The sequence below is a fragment of the Oncorhynchus mykiss genome, chromosome 26 (genome assembly GCF_013265735.2).
Source record: "Oncorhynchus mykiss isolate Arlee chromosome 26, USDA_OmykA_1.1, whole genome shotgun sequence".
NCBI classification, from domain to species: domain Eukaryota; kingdom Metazoa; phylum Chordata; class Actinopteri; order Salmoniformes; family Salmonidae; genus Oncorhynchus; species Oncorhynchus mykiss.
Genome location: NC_048590.1, coordinates 26068574 through 26081020, shown reverse-complemented (window position 1 = coordinate 26081020; position 12447 = coordinate 26068574). Strand labels below are relative to the sequence as shown.

The 12447-nt window shown below is 41.2% G+C and overlaps 2 protein-coding genes across 11 annotated transcripts in view; both read left to right on the top strand.

Moving 5' to 3' along the window:
• The window catches only part of LOC110506490 (transcriptional enhancer factor TEF-1), a 60831-nt gene extending 54525 nt beyond the window's left edge, over positions 1 to 6306 (top strand). For 9 of the 10 annotated variants that reach the window (XM_036963349.1, XM_021586137.2, XM_021586135.2 and 6 more), the window contains 4 exons: positions 196 to 369; positions 1580 to 1720; positions 2375 to 2527; positions 3167 to 3487. In XM_036963349.1, the coding sequence (XP_036819244.1) occupies positions 196 to 369; positions 1580 to 1720; positions 2375 to 2527; positions 3167 to 3280 (582 nt within the window). In that variant the 3' untranslated portion in view covers positions 3281 to 3487. Of the gene's footprint in view, positions 1 to 195; positions 370 to 1579; positions 1721 to 2374; positions 2528 to 3166 lie in introns of all 10 variants that reach the window. The other variant, XM_021586134.2, reaches the window with a different exon arrangement.
• A 2520-nt stretch (positions 6307 to 8826) lies between these two features.
• LOC110506489 (ras association domain-containing protein 10) lies at positions 8827 to 10969 on the top strand. The gene has a single exon (XM_021586133.2). The coding sequence runs from the start codon at positions 9114 to 9116 to the stop codon at positions 10506 to 10508; it is 1395 nt and encodes a 464-aa protein (XP_021441808.2). The 5' UTR covers positions 8827 to 9113; the 3' UTR covers positions 10509 to 10969.
• Positions 10970 to 12447: the final 1478 nt, after the last annotated feature.

Here is a 12447-nt window from a genome sequence, read left to right as displayed (position 1 = left end):
AGTTGTATATATCATACACATGGAGAACAGACTGACTGGTACTGTAAATTAGAATTTGGCTGAGGATCTCAGTCAGCCAGATGTTCTACAGTTATTGAAAACAGAACACCAATGAACTGAGAGATCAATACTCAAAAGCATTTTTTAAATGATTTACATGTGTCTTTTTTGACCCTCATGTTTACTGTCTTTCAGTACAACAAGCACCTCTTTGTGCACATCGGACAGACAAACCACTCCTATAGCGATGCCTTGCTGGAGTCAGTGGACATTCGTCAGATTTATGACAAATTCCCTGAAAAGAAAGGAGGACTGAAGGAGCTCTTTGGCAAGGGTCCCCAGAATTCCTTCTTCCTCATCAAATTTTGGGTGAGTGTCATGTTGCAAAGTATCTGCACTGGTCTGGTGACTGAATAGCACGTGAGTGTGTACAGTAGGCCAGTGTGTTTGTATGAAGAAAGAGGTAAGAAAAGATATGGAGAAGAAAAATCAACTCAAACAGATATTTAAACAAATATGTTCACAGAACTACTTACTATTAATTAGCTTGTGAAATGAAACGGGTGAGATTTAATGCATTTTGGTCTACATTAGTATCTCCATAAAGAAATATTGTATATCATTTCTCATGTTGTTTCTGTGGTAAAAAGCATTTCCTGTTCCTGTACAACCCAGAGAAAACTGAATTTGTTTGGTTTCATCTCCAGTGAATGGGTTTAATCAGAGGCTAAACACTGAAGATGGCTGCAGAATGCATGTTGCTATATTTGGCCTTGCATAGCAGGAGAACTTGTGATCAAAGCGCTCGCTAATTTAGTGTAATATCTCAAAACAATGGAGTGACCTGGTTGCACTCTTAATGGCTGTTTAAACATTGCATGTATTTTAGCCCAATGGAAAATGCTAACTAGCGGCAGCCAACAAAGTGGGCCTCGCCGTCGCAGCCAGAACAGCCCGCTCAAATTCTTTTTGAAGTGACCGGCCAATCTGAATTTCAAATGAAAGGCACAATCTGCACAATAATTAAAGTGTAACTGCTTTGACTAATGAAGGAGGAGGATGCTATAGAAGGAGATGTGCTCTTTTTGTCCCCATAATGAACATGATGTCCTGGACCTGGAGAGCTGCCCTCAGAGCACTGCTCCTTTTCACTAGCATGAATCAGCCTCTTAACATAACTTCATTTAATCTCCTTTATAATCTAGTTCCAAATATGGATTACATTTACATAGTCATTCAGAGGTGGCTAAGAAGTGTTTAATTTATTTAAGACTATCTGTTCACTTGATCACTGATGCCCCACTAGATGGTCATACATTCACAGGTGTAGGTCATTATTTATTTGAGATAAATGACTACTTTCAATCTACACTAACATTTTTCCATTGCATGGTGCATATCCATACAACATTCTGCATTCCATTAAATTGTCATCTCATTGCCCTCTCACTGGAGGGGCAGTATTGTGATGATGGCCATTTTTGGGCTAAAACACATTTCTCTCACCTCATATGGATGAAGAAATGGAACACATTTCTGTCTTACCAACGACTAATATTGTGTTATTTGTGGTTCCCAGGCTGACTTGAACTGCAACATTCAGGATGAAGCGGGGGCTTTCTATGGAGTGACCAGTCAGTATGAGAGCTCCGAGAACATGACAATCACCTGCTCAACTAAGGTGTGCTCCTTTGGCAAGCAGGTGGTCGAGAAGGTGGAGGTAGGTACTCAATCTGTCTTATTGTTTAAAAAAAAGATAATATTCTGTAAATGACATATTCAGTCATCAGTATATGTGGAGGTGGAAAGAAGCGCACACCTGGTCAGGTGAGGTTCTCAGGTGAGCCGCACACTCTAGGAGTTCAGATGAAATCATTTATTACCAACGTTTCGACAGACAAGCTGTCTTCATCCGGGTTTAATGACAAACACTGCGGGTCACTAGTTTATGTAGTTTGGAAGGACACACTCAGGTGTCTGTAATCCTGGCCAGCTGTGGCATGATTTCATTGGTCGATTTACAAATATCAATAGAACATATAAAAAAGCATGAATGGATAACATACGATCATAGATACAATTAGGCTACATCGTATAGGCCTACAAACCACTTTTATTTACAATGGATAACAAAAACACAAGCATCACAGGAATGACTTCAGATCAAACTCTATGATGAGACAGAAGGGAGCGAGGGTCTTTAAATTAAAGATCCAGGCGGTCTCTTGTTTTAACAATAAATTGTCAAGGTCACCCCCTCTCCTAGGGAGGGTGACGTGTTCGATGCAGATATAGTCATGGTATACAGTATGTGTGACATAGCTATCAGTATATGCGGCACACATTTCTGGATGTTGGTTCTCTCTCTCCCCAGACGGAGTATGCCCGGTTTGAGAACGGACGCTTTGTGTACAGGATAAGCCGGTCTCCCATGTGTGAATACATGATCAACTTTATCCACAAGCTCAAACACCTGCCTGAAAAATACATGATGAACAGTGTCCTGGAGAACTTCACCATTCTATTGGTAAGGATTACTTATTGTCCTGCCCGTCCTACTACTGCTTCCTTAAGCAGGCAATTACAAAAGCCAGTCTCCCACTACTCTAACCTGTGGCTAGGACCCTCCCTTTCCTTTATCCTAGCTTTCTGCTGGGCGCCTTTGGCTCCAGCGAACCTGAAAAGAGGAGCTCTGACTGGGGCCTGAGATGAGCCTCGCTCCCTGCTCCTGCATTCCTAACATTCCACAGGGGATGGAATGCAGTGTGAGGAGCCTTATCATCTGCAGGGGAGAGGAAGGGAGGAGGGGAGGGGAGCGATCAGAGGGGGTGGGGACCCCTGTTATTAGCCATCACATGGGGGCTTAAAGTCCTATTCTCCACTGCAGAGAGAGCTCTTTTTAATGCATGTGTGGGTGTGCACTCTCAACCCTGCCCCAGTTTTGTTTGTTTCATTTTTTTCACCCACTCCTTTAAATTCCTTAGATTTACAAATGGACTTGTTTTTGTCACACTGTTTGCTGATTGACATCTGTCCGTGGGCCTTTTAACATCGGAAAGTCCTTTTCCTGAGACCCATATTCCTCTCCAGAGACTGCTCATTGCATTACATGGAGTGGGATTGCGTTAGGTCCGAATGACTAACATGACATCTCCGTCTCTTCCAGGTGGTGACGAACAGGGACACACAGGAGACTCTGCTGTGTATGGCGTGTGTGTTTGAGGTGTCGAACAGCGAGCACGGTGCCCAGCATCATATCTACCGACTGGTGAAGGAATGAGACTCCTGAACCCCCTGAATCCTCCCTTTACATAGACTAAAGAACCTCAAAACAAAGTGACAGTGCCTCTAGCTGAAAATCACACATGCACTGCTTTTCGGTCACATTTTGGGCGAGGCCTATTGTTATTCGTTTCTTTGTATATTAATGTATGTATTTGATGTTTGACTGCAGCTGTGAATTGCGGTACAGTTGTTCTATGTTTTGATACAGGATAAGTTCTTCATTTTAAGGATGGCAAGTCAATCTTTGTTTGTAGGATGTACATATAAAAGAGGCAGTATATAAGGAATCTGTTGGTTGGGTTTAATTTGGTCAACAGACATTATGTGTATGTTGTCTTCTTCCTCTTTGATCTTGTAATGTACACTTAGAAAACACTAGAAAGATGTCTGTTCCCCATGGGTTCTGTAAACTATGTGTATATATGTAGTTGATTTGTGAGCGTATAGGTCACAGGAGGTTGGTGGCACCTTAATTGGGGAGGACGGGCTTGCGGTAACGACTGTAGTGGAACCAGTGGAAGGGTATCAAATACATCAAACACATTGTTTCCAGGTGCTTGATGCCATTCCATTTGCTTCGTTCTGGCCATTATTATGAGCCGTCTTCCCTTCACCAGCCTCCTGTGGTATAGATATACAAACCGTACATACACACTTGACCAATTGGTTTTCCAAAGAAAAGCATTTTTTTTAAAAACATTTTGGGGATAATAAAATTGCTACACGAAAGTTAGTCGAAGGCAGGTGATTGTGGGCACCATAATAGTGAAGTTATTGCTTTACAAAAACATCTGTTTCTTTCAGGGAAATAAGATACCGATCCCTGTGGACAATCCACGGTCTTAGACACTAACAGCAGAATGAATGCACTGTGATTACACTACAGAGGCCTAGTTCAACCTGTGTCTCTGCCTCAGACAGGGCTCACACGTCTTACATTGCAATAAGGAAACCATACATCTGTCCTGTTCCAGTGTCCGACTGAGTCATTCAAATGGATTTGATTCTAAAAACATGAAAGCACTACTTTAGCTACTCTGAGTGGACTGCCACCTTGTCCTAAGCACTTGGTTCCCCTTCTAGGACATGCCAATTTTAACTTGTACCTTTTTCATTTAGGATGTGTGATTTAAGGTTTTAGGATATCCTGAAATAACCATGAGAAAATGGATCACTTCTTAGACAGCGGGCTGTGTTCAGTATGCAGTTTCATTGCCTCTAAACAGATGATGCATTTTTTCTGGCCATTGCAGTGTAATTTCTACTAAGTTCTAGCCAGTGTCGCTGCCTTTACGTTTACACCACCCCATGCATCTGTGGCCTACACCAATTCCGAGCCTTAAACATGTTACGGACGTGTGAATTCCAAAAGATGCCACTAAAGCTGTGATCTCTTTCCTAAGCTGGGTGACTAATTTTCACATTTTGTAGGAATTCACCTACAGTACAATCTGCCAAAGTGTAACAGTGTACAGTGCCTTATTGTATGGTGTCAAACTGGCCTTGGTTCACTTTTAAGAATGTATTTTGTTTTTAACACGCACAAAAAAAATTATAAAATCACTCACCAATATACATATTGGTACAAAATTTTACCACAAACATGCGAGTTGAACTGAGTTACTTTTTAACATAAATAAGAACTGACTTTGCCTTTCCTGTTCTGAAAGACCAAAAATACAGAGATACATACGATCTCTAGTCATGTCCTGCACTGTAGCATGGAAGTGCCTTTGGTTTAAAATCTCCAGCAATGAAAATAGTAAATAATTATGAATTAAGTTGCTAAACCAAAAAAAGATGTAATGACACCAATCACCACATTGCCTTGCTGTAGGTTTGTGCTAGATGACAAGGGACAATGAGTGAGTCGATCAATGGTGAAATAAATGATATATTAATATAATTTGGTTTTAAGAAATGATCTGTTAAGAAGAGTACCTGTACTATACATGTGTGTAAAGTTATAGTCTGTTAAAGGCCTGTTTGACCAGACAGCAACTGATAGAATGGAGGATGGTGACTCGTTCCAGCAGCTGTGAAGTCACATAGGCTTACAACTTTACCTTAAGAAGAGATGTTTCCTGATTCTTACTAAATTATTTATGGGAACGTCTCATTCTGAATCATTGCAGAAAATGTTTCTGGTGGATACAGACAAAGTTGGTTCAATTGCTCAGTATTTTTGCTACAGCCCTATGGAGACTGGAGTTCAGTAGGCATATGTATTTTTCCTTTGTTAACTGTTTTATCTCCCTTTTTGCCCTGTGTACTAGTTCACGTTTAGGAATTACTTACTGAGGTGTTCCTGTTTTATTGTTCTACCTGTATATGATGGTTTGTGATTACATTTTGGGTATATTCCAAGCCCCAAGAGGGTGGTGATGCTGTTACTGCTACACTGCTGGTACATTTGACATGTCAGTTCCAGGCTGGAACAGCTGACTGTACCTCCCATGTCTCTGGGGACCAGAAGACTGTTGCCTTTGATCAGATGAATTGTCTAGAGGACACTCTGAATAAAATGGACACAAAGCATAATAACAGAATCTCGACACAAACATATCAGCAGTTTAGCTCTTGTTGTTATTTGTTTGTAATTTTGTCTAAATGTAGGTACTGGTACCTTTTTTGTTGGTTATTACCATTCTAAGATGTTGGTTATTACCATTTTAAGATGTTGGTTTTAAAGTGAACTTTTCCATAGTTCATCATAAAAACAACTATTGGGTTTGTGTGCAGACATTTTCTTTGTAAAAAAGGTGCTTTGTATAAAATGATATATCCTGGCTTTTCTTGGTACAGAAGTGTGATAACTTTTCATATCCACGACAGTAACGCGTTGGAGCAAGGGACAGAAAACAAAACCTGCTATGTGTATGTGTTCTCTACTGCATATGGTCTTGTCTTTGCTCCGTAACATTTTGATGCCTTCTTGATAAAGTGGTCAATATTTTGTAGCTTTCTAGATACTTTGTATGTATACAATATTGAAGTTAAATAAATCAGGAAAAATATGGTCTCCCTTTTTATTCTGTGCTCAACTGACAGTGAGAATGTAAAAAAAACATTTGGGAGCATCTCCAAATGAATACTTAAAATCCAACTAAACCTTTAGATTACAAAACATAATAATGTAAGAACACATCAGCTGTACTAACCACAATTACACACCAGAGGGAGCCATTTCCTGGCTTTTGTATTGGTGCCAGCCTTGTTACAGTGTCTCCATGTGGCAGTATTTTCAATTATGAAACTAGATTTCATAATCTGGGACAACAATTTACAAAAGAAGTCTTTATAACAACAACAATGAAGCCACTTAGAAAGGCTGCACTCTTTGATAAAGATTGTTTACATTTAACAGACACTCTTATCTAGAGCGAGTTGCAGGAGGAATTAGGGGTAAGTGCCTTGCTCAAGGGCACATCAACAGATGGTTAGAATCCCCCAGCCGACTACATGAACAAACACCCTTTCAGTTACTGGGCCAAAGCTCTTAAGGTTCCGCTAGGCTAGCTACCGCCCAATGTTATTATCCCTAGAGCAAAGCCCTCTCACAGCTAAAGTTCTGTGCTTCGTTCATTTTGAATAAGATCTAGCATGACTATTGCACTTAATTATATATATTTTTGTGAATAACTTATGAAGCATTAGTGTCATTGTAAAATGTATCACTTTCCTTTTTGAATAACAGTTATCATGGGTAACACTGAATGCTAACACCAGATGGAGCTATTGTCAAATGAAAGACTTGTCCATTGGACCAACCTAAAATAGACTGATGGCCACGGTGCTGCTGTTTAGCTGTTGCACTGACATGCTCATTCTGTAACACTGTTGTAAAAAGTGATAACAAATTTCAACCTGGAGCCTAGGTATGACTATTGCTCTCTCATTCACTCACTCGCACATCGATTATACCTTGTAATGGTTTTACGTTGTAATGACTGTGACATCAGTAGTTTTGTGTGCTTAAATAATCAGAGACAGAACAACTCGCCCGTCTACAGAATGCCCTCTCCCTATCCTCTCTCTCCACTGACACTGTCCACATAATATCTAACAGATGTGTGTCTGTCTGTCTGGCTCATGTGTGTGAGAGGATCTGATTATGGAGACATGTTTAAATCCATGCACAGTGCACCAGTGTAATCTTCCCAGGGGTCAGAGCCCTGACAGATTTGGACTACTACACTTCCTGTTTCCAGGGAGGCTTTTACGCAGCTGTATCTGAGTACAAGAGGAATAATACTGGACACTCATAATGGGTGTGAAATGTGTAGCTGTGTAGCTGTCCTCACTTGACAGGTACCAGCAGGGGGACAGAATGTCTCTCTAATTCCAGATAAATCCTTGAGCTCAAGTTTAGAACGCTGCCTTCTGAATGAACCAGGAAGTGATCATCTCATTCGGCACAGACGTCATTTCAACGTCTAGTTTTGGTTTACATTTGGTTGAGTCGTCATCTAATAAGAATTCAACGTAAAATCAACAAAGAATGTCACCATGTCATTAGATTTAGGTGGAAAAAAGATGACATTCCCTTATGTTTCCCACGTTGGTTCAACATCATCACAACTAATTGTTTTTGTTGAAATGACGTGGAAACAACATTGATTCAACCTGGCAATGTACTGTGGAACCACGAAGCTGGCTCAATACAATTGTTTTTATTTTACCATCTGTTTGTTTGTCAGTCAAGTGACATATGTGTGTCACCCAGAGAAGATGCAAGGTGCAATCTATTAGGCTACAGCCTCCTATGCAGATGTGTGTAAATTAGTCTTATTTTGTACACTGCATGCTAATGTCTTTGGTTTAAAAAAGTATAGATGCTCAGCAGTAAGATAACATCTTCTGATTTAGGGATGTCAGTACCTTAATTCACTCCTCCCATTGTCACTATTTGAAGTGTTGCACAACCCCCAGGACTGTGCATTTCTGTTGGCATCATCCAAGGCACCACATGATGTAATATGATGTTTACCTGAGTGGTGAAATGAAAAATGAATAGGCCTACACATTGGGTCTCATTCATAAACATTTACTACAGTAAATTATTATAAATTAATATTAGTAATAATAATACACGTGCATTTATACAATTATAATTCTAAGTATTTTTCGAATTTTACATATCAGTACTGTTATTGATGTGGTAGTTATTGTTATCATTATTAGTTGTAGTATTAGTCGTTTGTTGTTGTTATTCATGGATAATAGTGTTGTTATTGTTATTGGGGTGGTAGGTAGCCTAGTGGTTATACCGTTGGGCCATTAACCGAAAGGTTGCTAGATCGAATGCCAGAGCTGACAAGGTAAAAATCTGTCGTTCTGCCCCTGAACAAGGCACTGTTCCGAGGCCGTCATTATAAATAAGAATTTGTTCTTAACTGACTTGCTTAGTTAAATACACATTGTTATCACGTTTTATCAAAATACGCAATCAGGTCCCCTGGAGAGTAACAAACTGTATGGGCGGTGTTACTTGTTGAGTTTTGAAACTGTACAGTTGTCATGTGATCAAATCAGAGCGAGTCTCCGGTTGTAAGCACAGCGCTCAAAGAGCGCAGTTGAGTGTGCTTACTTGGACACAGAGCAAACAGCGACAGCAAGGACTTCCCATACGCTACCAACTACTTGAGGGAACGCGTAAAATGAACAATTTATCTCAGAATGTTGGATGTTGCTTTTTATTCTAACGTATGCGGATGTACAATTAATTTAGCACTTAAATGACAAAACCATTTTCCAATCCGTTTCCATCCTCAAAAAACGTAATTTGAATAGTTATCTAAAAGGGGGAAAAGGTTTAGTTTTAGTTTATGATGGAGTCCAAGGAAAGTAAGATATCTGTATGGGTTTGCCGAGAGGAGAAGCTTGTCTCCGGACTGTCAAAGCGCACCACCTGTGCAGATGTGGTCAATGTGCTCCTAGAGGATCAAAACTTGCAACAATGTGTCTCTGTAGACATGCTCTCGGGATCACCCCAGTCCTATTGCATCGTAGAAAAATGGAGAGGATCTGAGAGAATTTTGCCCAATAAAACGAAGATCCTTAGACTTTGGGGCGCGTGGGGAGAGGAACAGGAGAACGTGCGGTTTGTGTTGGTTAAAAATGAGGCTTCTTTGGCTAACCATGGACCCCGGAGCGCAGAGGCCCGTGTGGTGCTCAGCAAGGAGAGCCCGTGCATTTACAAGGGGACAGCAAGAGCCACCATGGGCTTCTCACCCGAGAAACAACGTCGGATTGTTAGGAAAGCTTTCAGAAAGTTGGATAAAATAAATAAAAAGAAGGCGCAAACCGTGTCCAAGGATGCGCCCACTGGGGAGAAAATGGAAACTTTGGTTCACCTGGTCATATCCCATGACCACACAATCCGCCAACAGATCCAGAGAATTAAAGAACTGGACAGAGAGATAGAAATGTATGAAGCTAAAGTTCATTTTGACAGGATGAAAATGCATGGGATTAATTACGTGCAGGACACATACTTAGTGGGTGCGCATTCTGAAGGGCTCTCCAAGCAGGAGGGTGAGAAGCCGTGCTCGGCGGAGGCTGTTGCCCAGTTTGAGGAGTATGCCCAACGGTGTGAGGAGGTGATTAGACTTCAGGATGAATTGGCTGAGCACGAAGCGCTCCTGGACAGCATTACTGTGGAGATCCAAGAGGAACTGAATCAGAGGTGGATGAAGCGAAGGCAAGAGGAGCTGTCAAGTAAAGAGGTGAAACCCAGCGCGGTAGAGACCGCTATGTGGGTATCAACAGCCCATGCGACACACACAGACACTTTAGCCCTCGAGGCTGATACATCATTCGATAACGATTTGCTTCTGGAGGAGGAGAGGATCAAAACGCAGCTGGATACTAGTTTATACATTGGACTGCGCTTGAACACGGATTTGGAGGCTATTAGGAATGATTTGAATGTAACCCAGGATATTTGGGGGGCGAAAGAAAAGGAGATACGGGATTTGCTGGAGAAAGTGAACTCGTTGTATATAGAGGATGACGAGACACCAAGCGAGGACAATGACTGCAACTCTGTGGTTACTGAGGCAGCAATGATGCGTCCCCTGGAGACGAAAAGCGAGTGGGTGGAGCAAGCCAGGGGGCTTTCAAAGACATGCAATGCCAACGATGACGACTCAGACACTGGCCTGAGCTCCATGCACAGTCAGGACTCGGATAACCCACCTGTGTGCGAGTCATTGGTATAAATTGCCAGGATGCTTCAAATTCTATTGACAATTATGGGACATAATTACTGTATGTCAAACAACTCAGGGATCTGACATAGAGTATATCCCCACAAAAAAAATACAATGTATTAAAAAATGTCCCAAAATGTATTGACTAATATGTAGTTTACAGAGTCAAAATACTTGATCACTTATATATACGCACTTATAGCTATTCACATATTTTGCTGCCTTTTCTCTATAAAAAAAACCTGTGCCCGGATAAGACAACTCAGTGTTATTGGTCAGATTATTATTGGTTAATTAAGGAATGGAAGTCTTTGTGTTTGCAAGACTAAACAGACTTAAAATAGACCATGCTAAATGTAACACTGCACAAGTGCTAATTCTGGTTGGAATGTGATTTTGTGGACACACTGATGAGTCTTAAATATGAAGGGTGTATGACATACTAAAATAAACATAATTTACAAAGCTTATGTGCAATTGCTTCATTGAAATGTGCAGAAAATGACTTTGCCTTGCTTAATCAATACTAAGTCTGCAAATTGTATGCATCAGGAAAGAGTTTGGGAAGAGTGAAAAGTATAGGATGTATGTGTGTGTGTGTGTGTGTGTGTGTGTGTGTGTGTGTGTGTGTGTGTGTGTATGTATGTGTGTGTGTATGTGTGAGAGTGTGTGGACGCATGCATCACTGTGTGTGTGTGTGTGTGTGTGTGTGTGTGTGTGTGTGTTCATGCCCTTGCTTGCATGTGTGCTTGAGAGAGACGGTGGGTAGGGTAAGGGGTGGCATGCAGCGTTACGCAATGGGATGAAAACTCCAAGCAGATGCTGGGCTCACACAGAGTAAACCAGAGCCTGTACAGTACATAACGGATCAGGGATACATACAGGACGTTTGTGCCCCAGTGTGAGTGAGAAAGGCCAGGGAAGGCATGAAGGATTTGGGCTCATATCCATGGGCGTCAGGCGATTCCAGGGGTGAAAACTTCCTCTGACATAAACCACACAGGGAGAAGCAGCAAAGATGCCTTTGACAGAGAGACACAGTAGTATGGCATTACATTGCATTTCCCCACAATAGCGAGTGTGAGGCTTGCTGTCTGGCCCAGGTGGGGTATCGCATGATGCTACTGTATTTCACTGTTGACTGGTCTTCAGTCAGGCTTCAGATCCAGTCCCTCTTAGCCAGGGTCTCATAAGAGGATCACCCCCCCCCCCCTCTACTGTACCCCTGCTATAGTGTACTCTTAACACATCCCTGAACACTAGATCAAACCAGCATCAGCTGTAATCAGAGGCTGGGCGTTGTCTGTTGAGCAGTGTGAGGATTGTAGCTATAAAACCAGAGCTGCAGATGCATTCAGACTGTCACAAATAACATCATCAGGTTTGTTTGTGAAGCTAATGTCAGAGCATTACCTCTGGCTCTACTTCACATTCACCACTGTAGCAACATAGTTTATTTATGCGGAACACTTAACAGATATTAACATTTTAATCATTCAGATAATTTTGTTATTACATATGTATAATCTACAGAATTTCATAACAGGGTGTAATATGCTCCAATGGCCCAAATAGTATCTGTCTTTCTATCACAGCCAGTAAACATCTGGACTAAAGTATTACCTCACCTCGGGTTGGGCAGGGTAATCATGGATTAAAGCAACATACTGTACGTTTGGCCAATAGCCTTTCCAGATGACAAAATTATAAAAGATTATAATAAGGCTGGATTATAATGTGGGTCGAAGACCAGTCATAATGAAAACCTCCAGTCTCAATGGTAGGGTTACTTTACTCTATAACCATGCTATTTCAGAAATGATTTTAGAATTCCAATCACTCTCAATTATATTAAATCTGTTCAGAAATTGATATTAGCATGCCAGCAGCACACCACTGAATGAACTAGTATGTGATCTGAATGCATTAGTGGATGCACTCAGAGGTC

Bases quoted from the DNA above. Each gene is read 5' to 3' on its own strand.
- LOC110506489 (XM_021586133.2), top strand. From the start codon at position 9,114: ATGATGGAGTCCAAGGAAAGTAAGATATCTGTATGGGTTTGCCGAGAG.